The sequence below is a fragment of the Aphis gossypii genome, chromosome X (assembly GCF_020184175.1).
Source record: "Aphis gossypii isolate Hap1 chromosome X, ASM2018417v2, whole genome shotgun sequence".
Lineage (NCBI taxonomy): Eukaryota > Metazoa > Arthropoda > Insecta > Hemiptera > Aphididae > Aphis > Aphis gossypii.
In genome coordinates, this window is record NC_065533.1 from 6,645,144 (window position 1) to 6,669,169 (window position 24,026).

Below are 24,026 nucleotides of genomic sequence, written 5' to 3' on the forward strand. Positions count from 1 at the left end.
TACTATCTCTTGTCCATTTTAATCTAAGTCAACTTCTGTTAATTATTATATAAGTACGTAACATTGTTATATCTTTATACACTTTGTTAAATTGTCCGACTGGGAGTAAGTTAATTAAAATAAATAAAATAAATATTGGTTCTCTCTTAGATCTAATCTTTAGTAACAGATCTTTAGTAGTTGAGCAGTCTGATGAACCAATTGTACCAAAATCATCTAGCGTTATATTTCTCTGTCGCTTTTAACATTTAACACATCTGTTACTTACTGTGAAAGTGGACATGCCTTATATCAGGGGTGGCCAAACTTTTTTGGTCACGATCTAGTAAAAATATACTTCACTTTTTATGAACGGCTTTCATTGATATATTTTTTTTTTCATTGAATAACTATAATTATTAAGAAACATATAGGACGCGTGGCCCTAAAAATAAATTCAAACATGATCAACTTTAAAATTGTCCACGATCAACTTTTTAGTAACCCCTGCCTTAAATATTAAAGCTAACTTTACAACTATCAGATTATGAATTGCATAATTTGATTGAAGTTATTCATTTATTCTATACGATCTACACTGAATGGTAGACATCTTTTATGATGCATTGCATAAATCAGTAATTAATTTTGTTTGACTGCTTCTTTAACATTTCTTCATTTTCAAATTGTAGACTAATTTCTATTCCATCATATTATTTAAAAATATTTGAGTCATTATTATTAAATTTCATTCAGCTACCAGTTTATATAATTATCATAGAAGAACAACACGGTTTTGTCCCGGCTTTCAACTACCACTTGAAATTTAGTTTTACCAACGTTAGGTTTCAAGTAAGGGCTCTGGTAGATGTAGTATAAATGCTACTCTTTTAGTGAAACAAGCACTATCTCCAATAATTGAATTGTTGGGAAAATGAGTTTTTCGATTTCTTTGTTTTTCACCATAAAATCATTATTTTTATTAAATATTAGTTATAGGCATTCTTAATTTCTTGAGACACTTGTTTTGTACTTGGATCATTATTTTTGTTTTGTTTTTTTTTTTTTGGTATTTAAAGAGATATTGCATTTGTATCTAGTATTTTTGTGTATTAAAATAATTTAAAATTATTGGAAATTATTTTACTAGTAAAATAAGAAGTATCTCCATTAGATATACTGCTTTATTCTCTAGGACATGCTACATGAATGTACATAAAGCGTTTTCCCCTAGTTTTTGACAATATTTTGGTCGATACGACATTTTATTATGAATTATAAAGGCATTTCTAGCGGGGTTACGGTGATTTTTATAGGCGAAAACCCCCGTAATTATGCAATTATGCCGAATATGAAATAACATCAAATTTTGAAATTTGGCACTAATTGCTTGTTCCACTAGTAGGGCAGCATGTTACTGTGAATGTTTGAAATTGAGAATGCTGACAGTCATCTGGTTAGTGTATACATACAACTAATAAATTAGTGAATGTTGAAGAATGAAAATAATACAGACATTTACATTAGGATTTTGATCAATGTTGACATAAATAATATGGTTTTGTTTAATGTTGATTTAGCTACATAATACGTATTTGCATATATTATCACATTATTATAATTCTATACTCGTAGTTGAATATATCTTATATTATAAAATAGAAATAACATATGTTTAATTTAACCAAAAATTTATGTCTTTAGATACTATATCATTTAGTTTATTATAAAATACTTCACACATGTTTTCCATTTAAAAAAAAATCACTTGAATACAATTGTATTTAATAAAAAAAACATAACTAATAACTATGTTGAATGTCAATAACATACTAAATGATAGCATGACAGTATAACGTAGAGGTTATTTAGATATTACATTAAGAGTATTATGAGTTAGGTTGTGTGGGGGCCGTGGTTTCAAAGAGCGTAACGTTAAAACAGACTAACTCTTAGTTTTTCCAAAAAAACACAGTAAAAACCTTAGTGTCTTAGTACCTTAGTGAGACCCATTTTTGAGTACGATTAACTAATTCGGTAACCACAAATGGTTTTTTGCAGTTTGAAAACTCCATCGTAGATTTTTTAATGTATGCAAGTTTAATTTTAGATACTCAGTGACCTTTAAAAGATAACTCACCATTCTCAAAGACTTTTGACTTTTAATACCTAGCTAACTGTAGGCTGATTCTAGTAGAATTTTTATGTAAGGTTTTGAATCTCCTACTTTTTTATCACTTATAACCTTTAAAGTTCCTCAATTTTCAAGCTGAACACCTTTGTCCTTCCATACTCCCCACTTTAAAAGTTATTGTATGAAAAATGAACCGTTGAATGCATAATGTCCATCGCCAATAATGTTCCCTCCTTTTTAATACAACTACCTTTATAGATTTTTTTTATTTTTGTTATTATTCGTTTATATGTGTATTTCCTATACTTTACTTAAAATTTAAACGTATAAACTATTACATTTAAATGGCACAGCCCGTAAATTATTAATTAATAAATATATGTCTGTTATAATATTTACCATCATCGATCACACGATTTGCCAATTTGTATTTCATAGAAAAGTAGTAGGTACTCGCTGCATTGTAGTACGATTGAATTAAAACCATGTATTCTTTTGAAAACGTCTTTTGATTCTAAAATAATTTTTTTGTAGAATAATATAAATATTACAATACAAGTATACCTACAGAATACATATTATATAATTTATAAACTAAAAAAGAAATTTTACCATAAATAATATTTATTATATACGAGGTGTTATCAATTAATACCCAGACTAAAATTATAACAGAAAAAAGTTTAATGTTTTCGGTTAAATTATTAAAAAATAAACTAGAGATAATGATCTTTGTTTCAAAACATAATACATTAAAACCTCTCTTAACGGACACTTCTAAATAGCGGACATTTCTTAATAACAAACACTGACAGGTTTAAGTGTTCCGATATACTTTAATAACTTTAAATAACGGACTGATATACCGAGAACTAAAAATATTCTAACGTCGTACACATTTATGTACTGTATATTTATATTTCTAATATAAATATTTAATTTAATGATTTATTGAATACGATAAGGTATCTAATTACAATTTAACGAATATTGATACTTTCCCAATTTGATATTTACTATCAGTATCGAATTTATCGAGGCTTTACAGCAATTGCACTGTCATTGGTTTAGACTCAAGTATAATTTTGAGCAAAAAGTAAAAAATTACGAATAGGTACGTCTAACCAATAAAGATATAAAATTGGACAATCAGATATTAACTAGGAAATAACGATAGGTTATTTTTATTTCCAGGTAATGATAGACTTAGAAATATTTCACAGGTAATAATGACCATTCCGGATGGTTTCAGATATAATTGATACAAATGTTATATCAATTATTTGTTTATTCAATTAGAAACGGTGTTGCATTGTAATTATTTTACAATTTATCCATTTTTAGAAGTAACAATAACATTATTTTCTAGTCATAGTTCTAAATGGGTTAGCAAAATATTTGACTTTCACAACATTGGCTATGTTATTAACTAATTTACATCATTTATGGTATTATATATATATATATATATATATGTCTTAATAATTAATTTATTTTCCCAATGCCGAACATTTTTTATGATCCTTTAGAATTTGCTATTTAGAGTTTTTACTGTAATAATCACTATCTCAAATCAATAATTGACAATACGAATTCAAAATTGGTCGTTTTGAACAAAATCTCGAATTCAAGGTTTCCTAGGTTGATTATCTATTGAAGATTACTATCATCTATCAACATTCAACACCAAAACCAATTGATACCATTACTCTTGCTCGAAACAAAATTAGATAAGACCAAACATTAACTGTCAGAGTATTCAATGAAGTTTGAATATCAATTGGTACTTATCATTTGATTTTATAGGATTATAAGAGTGTGGACAAAATAGTATCAATACTCAGTACTATTAACCGAAGAACAAATGGAACATCACATTGAATTATGTTTGGAACTAAAAATTCGAGTTATCGATTACCCAAATTTTATAAAATCGATTACTACAGGTAACGAAACATAGGCTAATTGATATTATCCTAATATAAAATTGAATCATCGCAATTGGAAGTTTGCTAATTCACCTAGTCTGGCAAATGTCTGATCTGGTTAAACATAAAAGTAATGCTCATTGTTTTTTTTTTTCGTTTAGTTCATTATGAATTTTTACCTACCAATGTGTCAGAAAGTAAATCAAGTGTTTTATAAGCAAGTACTAGAAAGATTGAGAAAGAAAGTACGCCGTTAAGGACCGACGCGTGGAAATTAAAGTAATGGAAAATATTAGTTGTTTTTCTCTTACTGAATTTGCATATTTTAATATTATATCAATATTAACAATTACATTTAAATAATATTGTATTTTAAATAAATGAGCATAGAAAACTGTTTTTAAAAGAAAAATATATACCTGTTATTTACTGTTGGAGCCGGAAAAATTAAATTATTATCATTAAAGCAGGTAGGCCGGTGCGACAACCAGCGCGCGATAAGACGTCGCCCGAGCGACTTCGTCGTATTTTATTTTATATTATATTTTAGTAGTGTCATAGCTATCTAACAATCAATACCGTTTCGACGTGTTACATTACTAATACTTTATTAAACTCAATAAAGACTACAATATTTAAATCTTAGTACGGATTTATTACGTTAAATTTCCCCTTCAGCCCAAACATTTGGTCCATTCATCCGGATAAATTGTAAATATTAAATAATAGCAAGTATGCCGAAAAATTCACACGGTGAACTTGTAGAGTGTCTCGAATACGTTTAAAACAGTGAAAGTTCAGTTCCACCAGTGCAAGGAGTTAGGATAACAACACAGAACAAGGACAACGTTGACGAAGAAACCACCATAAGTCGAAACACGTCATTTATCATTGGAGAGTATGCAGTACTTGTACAGGATTTAAAGTAAGAGAGTCACATTATAATTTTTTTTCCTCCCTTTTCCCATAAGCTATACCAATAATAGAAAAATAAAATTCCCAATTATTGCTCGTATCACACAGTACGGTGATAAAAATTAACGAGATAAACGCGACTATAAGTAAAACTCGTACGCAACAGCGCGAATCGTACGATAAGCAAAGCAAGATAATAGTTTAGTTATAAGCCAATTACCAGATTATCTGTGAATATGTCAGACGACCTACCTGCTCTATCAATACGGAGGGGTACATTAAAAGTTCGTATCATGAAATTCATAAAATTTTTACAAGATTTCGCTACACATGGAAATGTATCACAAATCCGAGTACGAAAACAAAAAATCGAAGAATATTGGGATGAATTTCAAAATACACAGTCCGCTATCAAGGTCACAAATGAAGTAGCTGCCACAGTCGAAGAAAACTATGGATTCGATTTTAAAAATTTGTACTTTCAAGCTATCGCAGACAGCGAAAAAATGTTAAATAAAGCAGATTATAAAATAAACCAAAATATAAGTAACAGTGAACTACCGGGACGTACAGTCAGCAGTCATCAACCGTCAATAGTCAAGTTAGCAGCACTAACCGTACCAGAGTTTAGTGGTAATTATAAAGAATGGTCAACGTTTAACGATATGTCCACGGCACTTATACATTCAAATGAAGCTTTAACAGGAGTTCAAAAGTTTTTCTACCTCAAGGCCGCACTGTCTGGAGACGCAGCCGAAGTTGTAAAATGCTTTAAAACATCCACAAAAAATTATAAAATTGCGTGGAATTGTTTAAACGAGCGATTTAACAACAAACAAATTATGGTACAAACACATACGACTACAATGGCGATTTTTGACTTAGAAAGCATAACAGAGGAATCGTCAGAAAAGTTGAAGCAGTTTGTCGACAAGCTTTTCAGTCACATAAAATCGGCTACAACCTTATATCATGGGGCCCGATGTTGTTACATATTATCTCAATAAAGCTCGACAATGCAACATTACGAGCATAGAAAATCTAAGCTCCTAAACCCGAAGTTCCAAAAATTCGAAGAACTGATAGCGTTTTTAAAGGGCTGCTTACAAATCTTAAAATCGATCGAAAACGCGCAAAGTTTACACACATTCGGAAACGGGATGTCGCTAATGCCGATAAGAAACAACAAGATAAAGGGAAATATTAAGCCTAAAAACAAGTCATTATTTGTCCACACCACGGTTTGCCAAAAACCGAACCAAAAATTCAAATGCTATGTTTGTGAAGAGCCTCACGCGATTTATAAATGCAAACAATTTTTAAATCTCGCGGTGAAAGAACGACGAGAAAATGTTATCAAATTAAAATTGTGTACCAATTGCTTATCAAAACATAAAGAAAACGGTAAGTGCAAGTCAAAAGGTTGTCAATAATGTAGAGAACACCACAACACGCTGTTATACGAAAATGTTGCCGAACAAAACGTAGAAACGGCACTATCTATGTCAATAAGCGCGCATGCAGCTAGCGCATCGGGTACTAAGTTTTTGTTATCTACGGCAATAATAAAAATTTTTAGTAGTTTAAACAAACCAGTTTTAACGCGTGCGTTACTAAATTCAGCTTCTCTAAGTAATTTCATAACCAACAATTTAGCGAATAAATTGCGGCTCGCAAAACACATATTTGATTGTGCTATTTCTGGAGTGTACTCAACCGAATGTCGAGTTGATACTGTAGTCACGGCGAAAGTGCGAGCACGGTCTGACGCGTATACAAGGTCAATCGAATTCATGACATTGCCAAAGGTAACGTCCAAATTACTGACCGGTCCGATATATTTAAACAACTCATGCAAAATACCGGAGTATTTAGAGTTCGCCGATCCGACGTACGTGAAGCCCGAAGAAATTGATTTGCTTTTAGGGGCTGAAGTATTTTTTGATACGTTTCGTTCTGATCAATTTAAATCGATGGTAAATGGGCTTGTTCACCAAGAAACCGCCTTTAGATGAGTGGTTACGGGGTCTGTACAACAGTACACGCGCGATTTAGAGCATACATTTGTCGCGCAGAATATACCAAGCGATTGCTGTCAACAACTAGAAAAACAAATTTCCAACTTTTGGTATCTAGAAGAGTTAGGGAAAGTAGAATATTACAGCCTCGAAGAAAAGCAATGTATTGGACATTTTGAAAAACTGTAACTAAAGGGTTAGACAGGTGGTTCATTGTACAGTTGCCTTTCAAAAAAAAATCCGATTAAAATAGGAAGGTAGTTCGAAAGCGATTGCATTAAAACGTATTATTCTAAGACGATGTAAAGGAATACAGACTTAACTCGGTAACGTACGGAACGAGTTCAGCTTCTTATCTAGCTACAGCGTGTCTAAAAGGGTTGGCTAATGATACGAGATCATTATTTTCGGAAGCGAACTCCGCATTCCCAACAGATTTCTACATGAATGATTATCTCGGAGGTGCTCAAACGATCGACGCAGCCGTTAAATTACGTGATGAAATAGTGGCGATTGCAAACGAATGTGGATTCAATTTACGGAAGTGGGTAACGAATGATAGGCGGCTATTAACTGGAATCCCAAATGACGATAACGATCCGTTACACGAACTAAATTTAGATGGCAGTGCTATTAAAACGTTAGTCTTGAGCTGGAGTCCGATTAATGATACATATGCATACAAAATCGATAAGATGAATAATAATGGGGTCATTATGAAACGTACGGTACTATCTGCGATCGCAACAATATTCGATCCGTTGTCATTAAAAGGTCCAGTCGTAGTAACAGCAAAAATGTTTATGCAGCAATTATGTACAAATAAAATTAGCTGGGACGAAAGACTACCACCACCATTATACGAATGGAACACGTTTTATGAAGGATTATTTGAAATAGTACAAATACAGATACCATGGTGCGTAATAGGAGTTGATAAGGCGACCCGTATATAATTACACTGTTTTGCCGACGTATCAATAAAAGCGTACGCGGCAGCGATGTATTTACGCGCAACACACGATTACGGCAATCACGTCAACCGCTTAATTGCTGCCAAATCACGAATAGCCCCACTAAAAGTAATTTCTTTGACCAAATTAGAATTTTGTGCAGCTGTCTTACTCGTGCACTTAGTTAACAAAATACTGCCCAGTTTGCAAATTAATTATATTCGACGTTATTTTTGGTCCGACTACACAATAGTTTTGGCATGGATAAGTTCAGCAGCGTCTAAATGGAAAACTTTTGTGTCACATAGAGTCGGAGAAGTACAACAATTTTCCGCTGCAATAGAATGGTCACACGTTAAGTCTAGTGATAATCCCGTGGACGTACTTTCCAGAGGTTGTAGGCCGAATCCACTACGTGAACACAAATTGTGGTGGGAGTGCCCACAATGGTTGCAGGTCGATGAAAGTTTGTGGCCTAATGCCAGAGAAAAGCCGTCATTACCACCCGAGGATATGCCAGACTTAAAAGATGAAAAACCAGTCGTGTTAAGTATTTTCTATATTCTAGTTATTGTTATCTAATGTTTATATATTACAATGATTTTTCTCTGTGTTTAATTTTTATGTTTCACTAGACAGTAAGATACTTATTTATCTTTATCTATATACATATAGGAGACGGCCCCTATTCACTCATCAACGCACAGTGGCGTATTTAAATAAAAACATGGTCATAACTTAAATAACATTCCAAGGTGATAATACATCATTAATATTCATTAAAGTTGCAAATTTAATTTATTTTTAGAGCAACTTATAAATAAACTTATGATTTTGTACATTATCTTTAAAATAAGAAATACAGCATACAAAAAATAAAAAATAAATAAACATTTTTTTAAAAATAAACTTCCATTCGCTAGTCGCTACTATCTGTACTGGAATTATATTCAGAATCTGAACTGGAATCGTTAATATTTTCTTCGGTGTCTAAATTATAATCAGGAGGTTGTAACAAGTCTAAAACTTCTTTAGAATAAGTTTTCAGTCCTTTTTTTGGCAGGTTTCTCATACTAGATATATATGGATCTGATGATACAAGAAGACGATTGAAAACGTCTTCCATTGTAACTTTTCTTGACATTTTACGTGAAAAGTCCTCACGATATTTTCTAAAATCCTTATTACGTGCCTCTTGCGCTTCCTCGGACAATTGACCAATAGGCAAGATACAAGACGATATAACTTCTGAACTATGAATTAAAATTTAATGTACAGTTGTAGACATTGGATACCATGGATATTTATTGACAAAGTTTTTTGCCGTATCAAGAGTAAAAATTTTGAATTTATCCACATTTATATTATAACCACTTGATATGACTAAAAGTACAACTTGAAATTGTTTTATTATACCTTCATCTATTCCAGTTATAGAAGATGATATGAAAGAATTTTCAAAAAATCTGCGTGCCGTATTTCCATCATTTGAGGAACCGAACCCAGGTTTTGGTTTATCTACTATTAGTCCTAATTGTGATTTAAATTCTTGTTGAATTCTACTCGTAATATTATTAGTTTTAATAACTTCCTTAATTTTGCTATCTAATACTCGCCATTTTTTTACATTTAATTTGTAAGCTAAATGAAGCAAACATTCAAAAAATCGTATCCAGGCATGTAATATAGATAGCCCAAAATTTAACTTTATGTTCGATTCGTCGATTTTTATACGAGTAATATTACTAATGTCATTAAAGTCCTTAGATGTTGCACCGCAAATGTAACATTTTAACGTGGATTTATTATCACACACTGCATTGCATACTTTCCCGTCGACCATTGTAAATAATAATTGATAATTTACTACCACTTCACGATCATTAAAAATAAAAGAAGAAGGAATCAATGATTCTATTTGATTTTCTATGTTCTTGGTTTCAATAGTAATTACTTTTGTGGTTTCGTGGATAAATTTAATTTTTATTGGTCGACAAAATCTTGGTGATGATGGTCGTGGATTTGTCCATACATATATTGGTGGATTTTCATTATTTTCACAGTAAATTAATTGAAGAGGGACAAGCGATATTAAAAAAACGTTATCATCAGAACTATTATTGTCCTCAAACATTTGCTTATATTCCTTTTGATTTGAACCATCACAGCCCCACTTGCAAATTAATTTTAAATTTTTAAGTTGTTCATCTGAAAAATGATTTATTACATCACTTTGTGTTTGAATTATTCGTATGCATGTATGTTCCAATAATGCTTGTAATCGAACTTCTGCACAAATTTCAGTTATTGTCATAGATTCGGGATAACATCTTTTCTTTGCTAAAGTAATTTTTTCATACGGTGGGTAAATATTGCAATTATTGAGTTTAGCAGTAGACCTTAAAATATTATACTGATGCTTTGATAGTTTTGCTTCTATAATAAGGGAAAGTGCTTTATCGTCAGTGTAGGGCATAACTGATTTTGACGTTTCTTTATAAGCCTTTCTATATTTTTCTGCTCGTTTAGGTGTTGTTAATGTCACATCTTTTATCACATTAGCAGCATCTAACTGGCCACTTGCACGGAGACTCATCTGAGCCGCATAAGATAATTCTAAAGAACCCACCTCGGACCTTAACAATTGAGTTTTTCTACGTTTTGTACGTTCACTACTCTTAGAGAAATCCACTTTTGGTCTTCCACCCTTAACTTTTATATCATTTGAAGAAAATGAAGAAGCTTTGTACATAGGAAAACTTATTTTAGTTTCCAACCAATCAAAATTTTTTTTTAAAAAATAATCTACGTTTCGAGATGATGCAGACCATTTGGTATTAAACTGGGAAATAAAATAAGATAAAACCTTTTTTATATCCTTCGGTAATTCATTTGGATATTTAGTAATTTCTAGTATATATTTTGTTAAGTGTTCATAATTTCCATGTGGATGTTTCGATTTTGTTGAACCTTCTTTTAAAATTGTATACAAGTCTCTTCTACTAAGAACAATATCATTACATCGAGATCCTATATAAAAAATTAATTTTTAAATAGTATAAGTTTTAAAAGAATAATTTATTTATGATTTAATATGATCCTAATAACTATAAAATATAGGTTTACTTGCAGTAAAAATAAAATAAGTAATTTATATAAAAATATTTAATAAAATTATAAATATTTTTTTTTGTATATTTACAGGTTTTTAATATGATTTAATTAATTTTGACTAATATCGCAGATATTAGCAAATATTTTTTGCTTTAATATATTTGTTATAAGTATGACTATTAAAACCTGTTACAATTTTAAGTTGATCTCGCTTGATCCGGAATGTAAAATATATATAACTATACACTTTATATGATATTTAGTAACTTATATTTTATTGCTAAAATTAGTACGATAATTAATATAATTACCTCCAGGGATAGATTCCATCTTTTATAACTAACAAATAACGTTTATTTTTAATGTAATAAACTACTTAAATATGAAGTGTAAAACAAAATTATATTAAGGCAAAACTATAAAACACTATTTGTAGTATTCACTTGTGAGTTGTGGTGAACAAATAGATTGGGTATCTACTATTCGATTTGTCATCACTAAGATTGTTTATCTAACTGAACTTTGTACTCTGATATGTAATCTTTAAATTACCGTCAATAGTTATCTTATTCAGTTATTTTTATTTCTTTCGGTTTTGACCATGTTTTTCCTTAAATACGCGTCTGTGCAACGCCCAGACCAAACCGCTGGGTCTAGAGACTTGAAATTTTGTACAGAGGTTCCTTAAGCAATGTAAGGGTGCACTAAGAAAGGATTTTTCAAAATTCGCATTTTAAAGGAATGCTAAAACTGGGATTTTGTGATTTACGATGGAATTTTTGTTTATAAATAGTTGCTATAACAACTTGTATTATGTGTTGATACATTTACATTTAGTCATTTTTTTAAAGTTTGTATACATTTTATATAGCTATAAATATGTATTTTTTTCAAATTGTTTATCGCTGTTCAGTGTATTGATACACTGTTAAGTGTATACACAGTTTAATTAATCTATATACATATAGTCGAAGTTATCGGCGAACCGCGATTGCAAAACACAATAGGTACGGGCGGTAGACGGTCAAAGTACAAAGATAACGCGAAATGGTGAATACGTGCTGCCTACAACTCCGTCGGCACTACTCACCCCCCACCATTGACCGATCAGCCACTGCACCGTTGTCATCGAGTTTTTAAACGTGAATGGGGAAATGGTATCTGACATCGTTGTACCTATTACAGGAGATGGTGCCTGTTTATTTAATTCGTTCTCCTATCTTATGTACGGAACTGAGCAAATGGCCAAAGAAATACGCAAGCTTATTGTGAGCCACGTAACAAAAAATTGGACGGAGTTTTCTGTCATGTCTCACGACAAGAATGGGAACAACTATATGAGTTCCGCTGAGTATTTTGCTGACATGTCTCAATTATATACTTATGGTGGTTTATGTGAATTGATGGCCGCTGGACAATTGTTCAACAACTTTTTTGAAGTTTACCGCAATTATCAGCTCTATGAGCATTTTGGTATTGAAGGTTACCCTGTATTGAGGATGCGTTTTACGCAAAATCTCTCTAGGGGCCATTTTGATGTATACCTGCCTAATGAGTCAGAAATATTGATCCCTCAGAGAGATTCCATATTACAGCAGTCACCTTTCTCTTTATCCCTGAAGAAGGGTAGAAAACGCCGTGCCAGATACACTGGCAATATAAGAAAAAAACAACTTAAAAACGCGGCAAAGACATATGCACTTCGTAATCCTTTAGTGAACAGATCTGCAGTTGCCAGGTACCAGCTAGATAATCCTGAGGTAGGCAGAGCTGCTAAGTCTCGATATGAGCATACTAATCCCCGCCGGAAAGTTGAAAGACTAACACTTCCATGGAAAATAATGGTCAACTCAGGAATGACGTACAATCCTAACCTGGCTTATGAGGCAGAAAAAACTATAGCTCTTGGTTCTATGAACCACAAGTGCGAATACTGCAATGCTCTAAAATGGAAAGAAGAAACCCTCGGAATGTGCTGCAATAATGGAAAAGTGCAGCTTCCATCTTTTGAACATTTGCGGAACCTCTCAACAGCCTGCTTATGGACAGACACCCCCATCATAATCATTTTATGGACCTTATACGAAAATACAATGGGTGCTTTAAAATGACATCATTTGGGGATAAAAAAATTGTAACAGAAGGATTTATGCCTACCTTCAAAGTTCAAGGACAGGTGTACCATTTGGTAGGGAGTCTCATGCATAAACCTGATCAGAATGCCCAATTTTCACAAATATATTTTGTAGGAGAGAATGAGAGAGAAGTTCGCTCTGGGTGCGCCAATTTTACAGACGTCAAACCAGGGTTGGTCAAACAATTGCAAAGCATACTCCAGGAAAAAAACAGTTATGTCAAACAATTTAAGACCACGATTAATGCGGTGCAAAAGAACTGTAAAGAATTTAAAGTGGTCATCCGTTAAAACAGAAAACCAAATAATGCTCATGTTGGTCGTTTTAACGCACCAACACAAAATGAAATAGCTCTGATAATTGGAAGTCAGCAATTTGAAAATAGAGACAAAGTCACGATAATAAACTACAGCGTATCAGTGAAATTCATCGAGCATACGACGCTCTGCAGTATCCACTTATGTTTTGCCATGGCGAGGACGGATACTCTATTGACATACCATTGTGTAATCCCACTACGAAATTGCCTCTTGAAAAAAAAGTTTCTGCGGCATCCTTTTATGCTTACCGAATTATGATTAGGCAAGATGAAGTTAACCATATTGTATACTTCCGTTCCCTCTTCAGTCAATTTTTGGTCGAATTATACGCAAAAATTGAAACTGAAAGGTTGAATTGTATAAGGAATCATCAGAAACAGCTAAGAGCTGAGAACTATATTCATCTCAAAGATAATGTGGGGAGTAATGATGTTAATGAAACTAATCTAGGTCAAATCATAGTACTTCCTTCATCATTTACTGGCGGACCTAGGTATATACATGAACGAACTCAAGATGTCATGACATATGTCCGCGTACATGGTCGCCCTGATCTATTCATCACATTTTCATGTAACCCTACTTGGAAAGACATCATAGATGCACTGTTTTCAGGACAAAAGCTGGACGATCGTCATGACATTATAGCGAGAGTATTTCATATTAAAGTAAAGAAATTAATGGCACTCTTGACTAAAGAAAAATTATTTGGTGACGTAAGGTGCTCTATGTATGACATTTACATTTAGTCATTTTTGCCACAAGTGGAAAAACAACCAATGTAGTATATAAGGAGGTGCTAATAATAATAATAAAAAAAATATAATAATATTCAAGGCCTATAAATGTATGTTTTCAATGAATCTTTAACACACCCACACACACACAAAATTAAATTGAGAATTTGACGTGATATTGGCACTATCCATACAATTAAATTAAAAACTAATACACGACATACGAAAATGCAAAAAGAGAAAGTAATACACGGGCAACGCCGTGTCGGGTCAGCTAGTTTTATATAATTAATAATTCTTTAACATTTAATAAACATGTTATTAATAATTATACTCGTGTACACATAATAACGTCTGGGCCTTCACAGGAGATTACTCGATCAGTGAGACCAAGTACTCTTTTTTGAAAAATAAATAAATAATAATATACTGCCGTTACTAGATAAATTAAGACGGCGATGGCGGCGGCGGCGCGATAACGAAAACCCAGCTTTTCTCCGTACTTACTACAACAGTATACGAACATAATAAGTAAACAGCCATCTATACTATCGGCTTATAGGATTCGTAAAAAACATTTTTCTAAAATGTCCATAATTACTAATAAAGCATTTGACCAACAGTTTAAAACTCAAGTTGATATTAAAACTAATAATGAACAATTTTATTTCGTTAATAGTCAAAAACAATTGTTTTGCTTACATGTACTAAAAATTTAAAACATCTTTGTTCATTTTTATAAATATTTATGAAAAAAAATTGGTCAAGCGACTTAGGCGAAACACACCACGACTATACTCTATTCAGAATAATTCGTCTGGTCCGCATATGTTTATTGCTACGGGAGCGCTGATGAATGCTAACGACCAATCACAGTGCTCCTAACACTCGCCGGGAGGGTCGGTCGACTGCCGGCGCTTCAGTTGCATGCGCGAAAGTAGGCTAGGTTATTCTGAATAGAGTATCAGTATAATTTGGGCTGCTAAAAAGCCCCACCGCCGCCGCCATCGTCTTAATTTATCTGGCAACGATTGTACCTACGTATTTAATATACAAACAAAAAATTTAAATAAATTTTATTAGTTTTGATAAATATTGATAATGTTTATTTTTTTATTTACCTTTTCGCTTTTCAATGGTGGAATATTGGACCAAATTTGGGAAGATGGTGGTGAGTTTTGTTTTAAGGCGTATTGGTATACTAATTTTTCATGAAATTTAATTCTGTACGTATCAGTTCCTATTTTAAGAGCTTCAATCCATCGTGTTTCAATTGCTGAAAATGAAATGAAGCACTAGTTTATACAATAAAAAAAATAATTTTTAATAAGCACGACTTTTGGTTTTGCCATAGATATTTTGTTCACAAAAATTCAATATATTAGGCATGATTGCTGGCGGATATTTTACATTAGCTACGCAGCTTCGTAGTGGCCTACTGGTGGCTTATTAGATACATAGAATATCTTAAAATATAGTAATTTACTTTATTAATAAGGCTGTAAAATAAGATAACCTAATCTATATTACTTTAAAATGGCAACAACAACAACGCACAACAACAACTGTCAACTTAATGAAAAAAAAATTATTCACTGGACCGTCTGTTCTCGTATGTGAAGGTCATACTCATAGTCTATACTCTATAGAATGTTAGTTTGGTATCATTATCGGAAATTATACGTGCGCTGTACCAATTAGTAACAATGCAAGAAAAACACATACTATTTTTAAAATATTTTCTTTATATAAATAAAACCATCATACTCATATCTGAAGTCCGGGAAATTTATTTAGAATTAATTTTTTCTTTTGTAAAAGTATAAATCTTACGCCTTTTTATTATTAATTATCAAATATTCACTTATAAATGCGGAAATGATGAAAATATGCTTCTTTACATTTTAATTTGTACACCCGTATTAATTGATATGAAACAAATTTATACTTTACTTAACTATGTTTTTGATGATTATTGAAAAATATGCAAACTTCTAGAATTCCCCAGCTCTAAGTATTACATTTCTTTACACATTGTTCTTAGTCTCTATGAACTATGAAGTCCGTACAAAATGTGTATAGATTAATTATTATCTGATCATATTATTATGATTATCGATATATGTATAAAGAAAGAAATCATTCTTATGAAAATAATATAACTAACATTGATAATATAGTATTATAATTATTTGTGTAAGTATTTTTAAGTAATAGTTCAAAAAAGTACTTAGGTATATCATTCTGAGTTTAACCATCGACTACGCGAATATATAAGGCAAAAACTAGAAATGTAGTGTAATGTAATTATAAGATACGCAAGTAAACGCATTAATATATAAAATTAACAAAAAAATTCTTAATATTATGCTATATACTTACGAATAGTATCATCTAAAATCAATGATTTTCCTGTAATGAAAAAATCATTTTATCTTTTTTTTTTTTAGTACTAGATATTCTGAGGAGCCAATTCTCTAATTATTCTAATAAATTCGGCAGACATATTCCTAGAAGCTCTGAGAGTATGTACTGTGTAGTCTCAATTTCCAACTAACCTTAGCTCATCATAGGCACTACTAGGGTCAATTTTTTTTTTTTTAGTAGACAATTTGCAATGCATATATATTTTGTTTATGGATTGTGAAACATTGATAATATCTGAAATAATAATATTTGATGAGGCTAACCAAATATTAACCCCCCAAGCTCCCACCTAATTTCACCTATGTAGGTGTGGATCACAAAAATCAAATACATTTCAAATGCACACTGCCACATTGGGATGTAATTGGTTACAAAAATAATAGAGTATATAGATCTGTATATTATATCTCTATATATAAAAATAAATCAATATTTTCCTTGGTCATGGAGTCACGTGTGAACATCTGGGGCAATTTCGCTAATTCTTTTTTATTATGTTCGTAATTATCAGGACAAGGTTTTTATGTAAGAAAAAGTTAAGAAAGTTGCATGGAAAATTAAAAATACCGATGATTATTATTATTATATTTTTGGTAACCATGGTAACAATTTTTTATTATTATTATTTATTTTCCCTATTTTTGCAACATTTTTCACTGATGATTCGCTTCTATTGGTCTCAACGTAATGGTATTTAGCTTAAAGCCTTCCTCGACAAATGAACTATCCAACATAAAAATAATTTTTCAATTCAATTCAATAGCGCGTTCTAACAAACAAATTCTTCAGCGTTATAATATTGAAAAATATTAATATATATATATATATATAGATATGCATTTCCTTGGTTACGGTTTATCGTATAAAACAGATGCATCCGTCAGAATTCCACAGTACAGTAAGTTGATTAATAAGAGTTAATCATTTTTTAAAGAGTTTTGTTATGGCTGTTTTTAAAAATACCAGCAATTGTACGTACAAACTTATGTCGCAGAACTCGCAGTTCTGTAAGTCAAAAATATAAAAGAGCAAGTCAGCCTAACGAGCAACGCGAAGCGCGGAATGAAATTGAACAATTAATCGATGGAATAGAAATCAACGACATATTAATGTTGCGTTTAACCCTTATCGAGCTGCATTCAATTATAACGTGGAAATCGACAGTTTACATGAAATCGTTGCTATTGAAACAATGAACTTTATGTGCCAATATTGTAAGGCATTTAAGTTTAAAAATGAAGCTACTGGATTGTGTTTTGCGAGCGGTAAAGTCAAATTGACGCCAATGGCCATTGGTCACGCCAGCAATGCGTGTCTATAGTCTAGACTGAGCGGTTGATTGAGAAAGCCATTACTTCCAGACAGTCTTTGATTTACAAAAATTATATACTATAATATATAATTAAACTAACTAATATCATCAGGGTTCATAAAACGTGGGAGGTGTTGAAGATTGATTTTATGGATTTATATTGTATACCTACCAGTGTAGCGGTTTTGGTAGTAACTGATTGTTACAGTAAAGCATATTTAATGAAGATGTGGAATTTTGATTCTGTATCTTATATTAAGTTTTAATTATCTAAGACTATTTAAAACGTAGGTAACTAATAAAATCTAGTTATTTTGATTTAAACAATAAATTTAATATCTGTTCAATTTTGTACTCACTAAATATCACGTACAGTTGAAATGTAGCTTCAGCTGTTCATAATTAACATTAAAATCATTATAATATCATATCAAACTTCTCTTAAAATATAATTAGATAAGGTTATAATATTTTACTAAGAATTCATTAATCATCATAAAAATAATCACTAATAATCATTGAGTAAAATATTGAATCAGATTTCGTGTATTGATTTTTAGAAGATTCCCATGAAATTAATAAATTTTATTTATTTAAAAATTTAAAAATGTTTTCTAATATTTTTAAGACACCTTAGATTTTTTCAAAATTAATTGACTATAATTAACAACTATAATTTTAATATCAGAACATCTTCATAATAATAAATAGTTAAGACAAAATTAGATATTTAATAAATATACTATTAAATATAAAAAATATTTAAATATTTCATAGCTCTATGACAGCGGTTTCAAAACTGTGCACCGCAGATTACGACTCATAATAAATAATTTAAGTTTTATTAGAATTTTTTTTTCTTTTCTTTCATAGTATTCACAGCAGATCACCACGAATTAAAAGTTTGGGAACCGCTGCTATATAAAAACATTGTGTTTACATGAAAAAAAATGTGAAGGAAGTTTGTAGGTGCTTACTTACTTATACTTAAGTTTGTTTTGATTGACTGAACATAGTCTTGGTTTTTTTTTTCGTTTCTTTTGTCTATAGAATAAATATAACCAACAATATATTAAAGAAAAATAAACCAAACTGTCAACGATTCTTCAACGAAAAGCACGAACGCAGGGAGTAGGTTGTGTGTTTAACCCTAACTTTAACTACCCCCCCTCCGAAATACCAGGAATAAAAAATAAAATAGGTACTTGACCTACAAATGTATAGGTAACTAATAAATAAATAAAAATAAATGATTAGTAATAAAACTTTCCCGTCGTTTGTAAATTAAAGTATTTATTAAAAGTTTCATTACACTGTATGATGCAGTGAATGTCAGAATGTTATAAACTTATAAATAACTGATCGACACCTGAATTCACCAATTTGATGATCTACGTAATGTAGACAACGAATGTAATTATCGTCGCGGGTGCAAATGCAACGTATCTAAGTTACCGCGTTCAAAACGAAATAATTGATACATCTGGTAAACAAATAGGTAACAACGAATATCGTAAGCAAATATGGATGTTTTTCTACTATTGCTGATGAAAGTCCAGATGTGAGTGTTATTGAATAGTTTTCGATATGCTTTTGGTTTGTAGATAAAATTGAGGATTTATATATAAATCGAAGAGAATTTTTGTGTTTTATTCCTGTTGAAGACTTACAAATTATTATGCTGACTAAGATAAAAGACATTGGTATAAACTGTTATAATTTAAATAATTTGACATCATTCTTAATTTTTAATTTTATTATTTATTTATTTATTTTGAAAATATAAAATTTGATGTCACAAGATCCAAATTATATATCTCCACTTGTAAAAACAGCCAAGTTATAATTTTTAGTATAATACTTTTAAAAAAAGTTTGTTTATTTTTTGAATAGTGCAGTTCACCGCCAATTATAGAAGAGCACAATGAGCATAATTACGTTATTATAAGGAATTTATAATTTAAGAAACACGCTCTCCTATATTCATTGTATTCTTCGCCATTTAAAAATACGAACTCTGTATTTTTTACGCATAATAATTTATATATTATATTTACCTTCATGCATTTCGTTATCATCAATTCCAACTAAATAATGAGATACATGGAATGAAAATAATATTATCACAGGTATTGATTACCTAATCTTACTATATTTATTATTTTTATATCTATTTATAAAAACTTAACAAAATATAGGATTTGATTTGATTTAATTGTATTATGGAGTTTGAACTTAGAAATACATTTTTAGATAAGGGTACAGTATGAATATCCGATAGTGTACACTATTCATAGGTATCTATTAGATAAAATAAAAATATTATTTATAAAATGTTTATTTTGTACATTAATCGGGTAATTTATACATTACCTACTGGTTAGTTCAAGGGTTTTGAAAAAAATAAAATACGATAAAATATAATTTGTACTTTTGTAGATGTTGGTATCATATAATTTTAAGCTTGAGTACCTAGTTCAGTGAAGTGCAATCACTTTCAGTGTACACTTGTTCGACGTATTATAGTTTTGTTATTTATAGTTTATTAAAATATTTTCTCATATTATGATAGTTTCAATAAAGTAATTAATGAAAATTCGATTAGGTATTCTAAAGGTATTTAACAAAATCAAAATATATTGAGGTGTATTATTAGAAATTCACTTGGAAAAAAAAAAATAAGTCACACCAAATATCAAAGAAATCCAATGTTATTCATATTAGAAAAAGACAAATCAATACTTCAAACGCTTTGTATTCCATTAAGAGCGATATTATTAATTTATAGCGTAAACATGATATACATTAACCCTCTTCTTATTTTACCCATAACATACATTTATTTGGTATTTAAAATTGAATTATAATTCATATTTTATAAACTATACCTTCGGTTTAAATTTATATTTGTAGAATCATATTAACATATTGAGTATTGTATTTGTACTTACTATATAGATTATCCAATGTTTCCTTCGTATTTTCTGTACCTAGTAAAATTAACAACAAAGTTAGGTATTACAATTTTAAAATCTTGTAAGAAATAACTAAGACTTTCACTTACAACAATTTATTACTTTCAATAATTTCAATATGCATACATAATAATACAGTAAGTTAGTAACGACGTGCGTCGCACATTCGCACAAAAACAACTAAAACTACAATCAAAGAAACATAACCGCTAACATGGGTAGAAAGTGATAATATAATAATGATAATAATAATAGTGATAATATCACAATCTAAAATAAATAATTGTATGCTGACGAATCCTTATTAGTGATGTCGTCGGACGCTCGGTCCTCAGAACTCTTGTGAGCAAGGGGATTAAAGAAACGAAAACACAATAGTTATTAATTGACAATAAATTTATATATTATATTAATTTCCACTGATCTGCGGGAGACGGGGAACACCGTTAGCAAGACGACGAACAGCCACGACACACGATGACTTGAGACGATGACCACACTGAAGCTGGACTGCAGAGCTGCACGTTCCAAAACTTGGAGCCAAAAAATATAAAATATTCACACGTTCACAAGCCAGTGATATAATATGTGCAAAAACACGTGCAAGAGCAAAACGCATGTAACAAAACAATGGCGACGGAGCAGACGGAACGTAGTTGCGGGAGCACGCACATACACACACACCGATCGTAAAAAGCGACGGTTACGGCGGCGGCCTACGCGTCGTTACCCGAGCCCGGGTGACGAGAGCATCAGGCTGACCAATATAACGAGTGACCGAGCGTGGTCACCACTTGCCGCCGAGCAGCGGCGAATTCGAAAATATGAAAAGACCGAACAATAATAAATAATTGAATGGCCTTTTACTAATGTTTAAGGATAAAAGAAAATTGGTCCAAATTATTATCTATCAAGTAAGTAGGTATAAATAATTATTTTATATTAACTTAATATTTTTTGAACTATTGTGTACTATTTTTCAACGTATCCTTCACAAAATTGTATTATAAATAATATTTATTTTTAATTTGGAGTTTTTAATTTGTACGTAGAATTAAAATGCATCATAAAACATAAATATTAACTATAAAATAAAACCTTATTATCTTCATAGAAATGCTAGCTGACCCGAAAAAATTTGTTTGGCCATACATTTCTAGTGAATTATGTAGTATATTAAATAATAGTTAACTAACTTGTCACGCCCTAATTTTGTATAGAGATAATAAAATACTTATAGATCCAATTTTAATGTAATTTATTTAAATGGAACCTAAATCAGTACAAAGCGATATAATAAGCAATAATGTTTTTTTTGTTTAAATAACCGTCGCAAAAACAAACAACGAAGATGGTTTGCCTACACACAAACTGGCAACATACAGCTGATCATGCGAAAAACATGAAAATTCGAAATTTATCCTACAGTTTTTCAACGATTCTCTAAGTATTCCGTCATCTCTACGGTGATTCTAAAAAGTGTATTTAGCTCTGTGACATCCCCGAAAAATTGTTGAATCATATCGTGCACACTGCACATGTGTGTGATTTACTTAAATCTCATGCAGAAATTCAAATTCAAAATTGGATTTTTCCAAAAAATTATTTTATAGAAGCCTTCTCCTGGCAATTATGAACGACTGAAAAACATTTGATACAAGCCGGTTCAGCCGTTCTCAATTGATGAATTACTATAATTATTTCACACCATTCTTACACAATATAATATTATAATATAGATTAATGTGTTTTAACACAATGATATTTGATCTGAATTTTATTAACTAAAATTATGCATTTAAACACTTACTTAATTTTATAATACTAACTATAGAATACAAAACAATATTTTTAAAACCGTAAATTTTGCAATATTAATTAAACTAATTATATTGTCTTATATTTTTTTTCATATTTTAATAACGTAGGTAGGTAACATAAAACAAAATTCATATAATAATTTGATTAAAATGTATTTCTTTTTAACTTGAAAAAAAACAATGATAAGAAGTAATCAAATACGTTAACGCTTTATCAAATTATGTTATTTTTCTCAAGGTATTGTAAGTAGGTATAACTGAATTTAAGTACCTATACACTATGTTGTATAATTAGTGATTACAAAACCAATTAAAAAGAACAAAACAATTCTTTCAAAAAAAAAAAGCAAATTAATATATCTACCATTGTAGTTTTTAAATCAAACGAAAAAGTATGAAAAACTAAAACCATTGTTGATTAACGTATGATTGTATCGAATTTTAAACTTAAATATTAAATATTTATCCAAAATAACTTACATATTTCACTTGAATCATCAGCAACTAAAATTTGAATAGCATTTATGATTAATTTTTAATACCACTGAATTCAACGTTTGCTTGGTAATTGAAAAATGTTAAATTATTTATCATTTATATCAATATGAACAGGGCCGGTTATAGGCGAAGGCGACGTAGGCCCAAGCCTACGGTGGCAAAATTTATATTTATATATAGAGGCGGCATATAAAAATAAATTATAAAACAAGAAGTGGCAATTTTCATCTTCGCCTACATATAAAATTTGCTTGAACCGGCCCTGATTATGAACAAAAATATTATCAATTTTCATTAATGTATAATTTTTTAATGCCCCTTCTTCCACTCTACTGAACACAAATTCGGTGTCAAATAAACAACCAACGTCTAAAACAAAGTTACGTATCTAAATAGTAAATTATGAATTTACTCATCCAAAATGTTCTATACCCCATATTTTTTAACAAGTTACTTCTAATTACACTCTATGCATACACTATTCATCTCATCTAAAAGTTTAAAATTAAAAAAACGAATAATACGTATGTTTTATTATGCTTGTATAATGCATATAGAAATACTATATAAATATTAATAATAAACAAATTATCCTTGACGGCATGATTAAGCTAGCGATTCCCCTAACCCCTTATAGTTACTACTGTAACCAGATAGGAATTTTAGAAACACAAAAATTGCTGTGGCCACACTTGATGTGTCTGGTCATATAGGATATATCGAGAATTAAATGAAAAAATACAGTATACACATAGTACTGG

General features: G+C 30.7%; 2 protein-coding genes and 1 long non-coding RNA gene across 5 annotated transcripts in view; 1 reads left to right on the forward strand and 2 right to left on the reverse strand.

Annotated features, from left to right (window-relative positions):
• Nucleotides 1-24,026, reverse strand: part of LOC114128775 (uncharacterized) — a 76,577-nt gene that overhangs the window by 35,624 nt on the left and 16,927 nt on the right. Inside the window, exons 4-12 of one of the 3 annotated variants that reach the window (XM_027993362.2) lie at nt 23,248-23,271; nt 22,758-22,775; nt 20,924-20,962; nt 20,030-20,059; nt 18,954-19,016; nt 18,332-18,364; nt 16,616-16,645; nt 15,355-15,509; nt 2,513-2,627 (exon numbers count right to left, since the gene is read on the reverse strand). In XM_027993362.2, coding sequence (XP_027849163.2) covers nt 2,513-2,627; nt 15,355-15,509; nt 16,616-16,645; nt 18,332-18,364; nt 18,954-19,016; nt 20,030-20,059; nt 20,924-20,962; nt 22,758-22,775; nt 23,248-23,271 — 507 coding nt within the window. Of the gene's footprint in view, nt 1-2,512; nt 2,628-15,354; nt 15,510-16,615; nt 16,646-18,331; nt 18,365-18,953; nt 19,017-20,029; nt 20,060-20,923; nt 21,466-22,757; nt 22,776-23,247; nt 23,272-24,026 lie in introns of all 3 variants that reach the window. The other 2 variants (XM_050205532.1, XM_027993363.2) reach the window with 2 other exon arrangements.
• Nucleotides 8,707-14,367, reverse strand: LOC126551624 (uncharacterized). The gene is made up of 2 exons (XM_050205533.1): nt 11,594-14,367; nt 8,707-10,957 (listed from the first exon to the last, which is right to left on the reverse strand). The coding sequence occupies exon 2, from the start codon at nt 10,677-10,679 to the stop codon at nt 9,195-9,197; it is 1,485 nt and encodes a 494-aa protein (XP_050061490.1). The 5' UTR covers nt 10,680-10,957; nt 11,594-14,367; the 3' UTR covers nt 8,707-9,194.
• On the forward strand, nt 17,356-18,075 carry LOC126551639 (uncharacterized). The gene is made up of 2 exons (XR_007605541.1): nt 17,356-17,558; nt 17,655-18,075. It is a non-coding gene; the product is annotated as an uncharacterized LOC126551639 (long non-coding RNA).

Excerpts from the sequence above, each read along its gene's own strand:
- LOC126551624 (XM_050205533.1), bottom strand. The coding sequence starts at position 10,679 with ATGTACAAAGCTTCTTCATTTTCTTCAAATGATATAAAAGTTAAGGGT.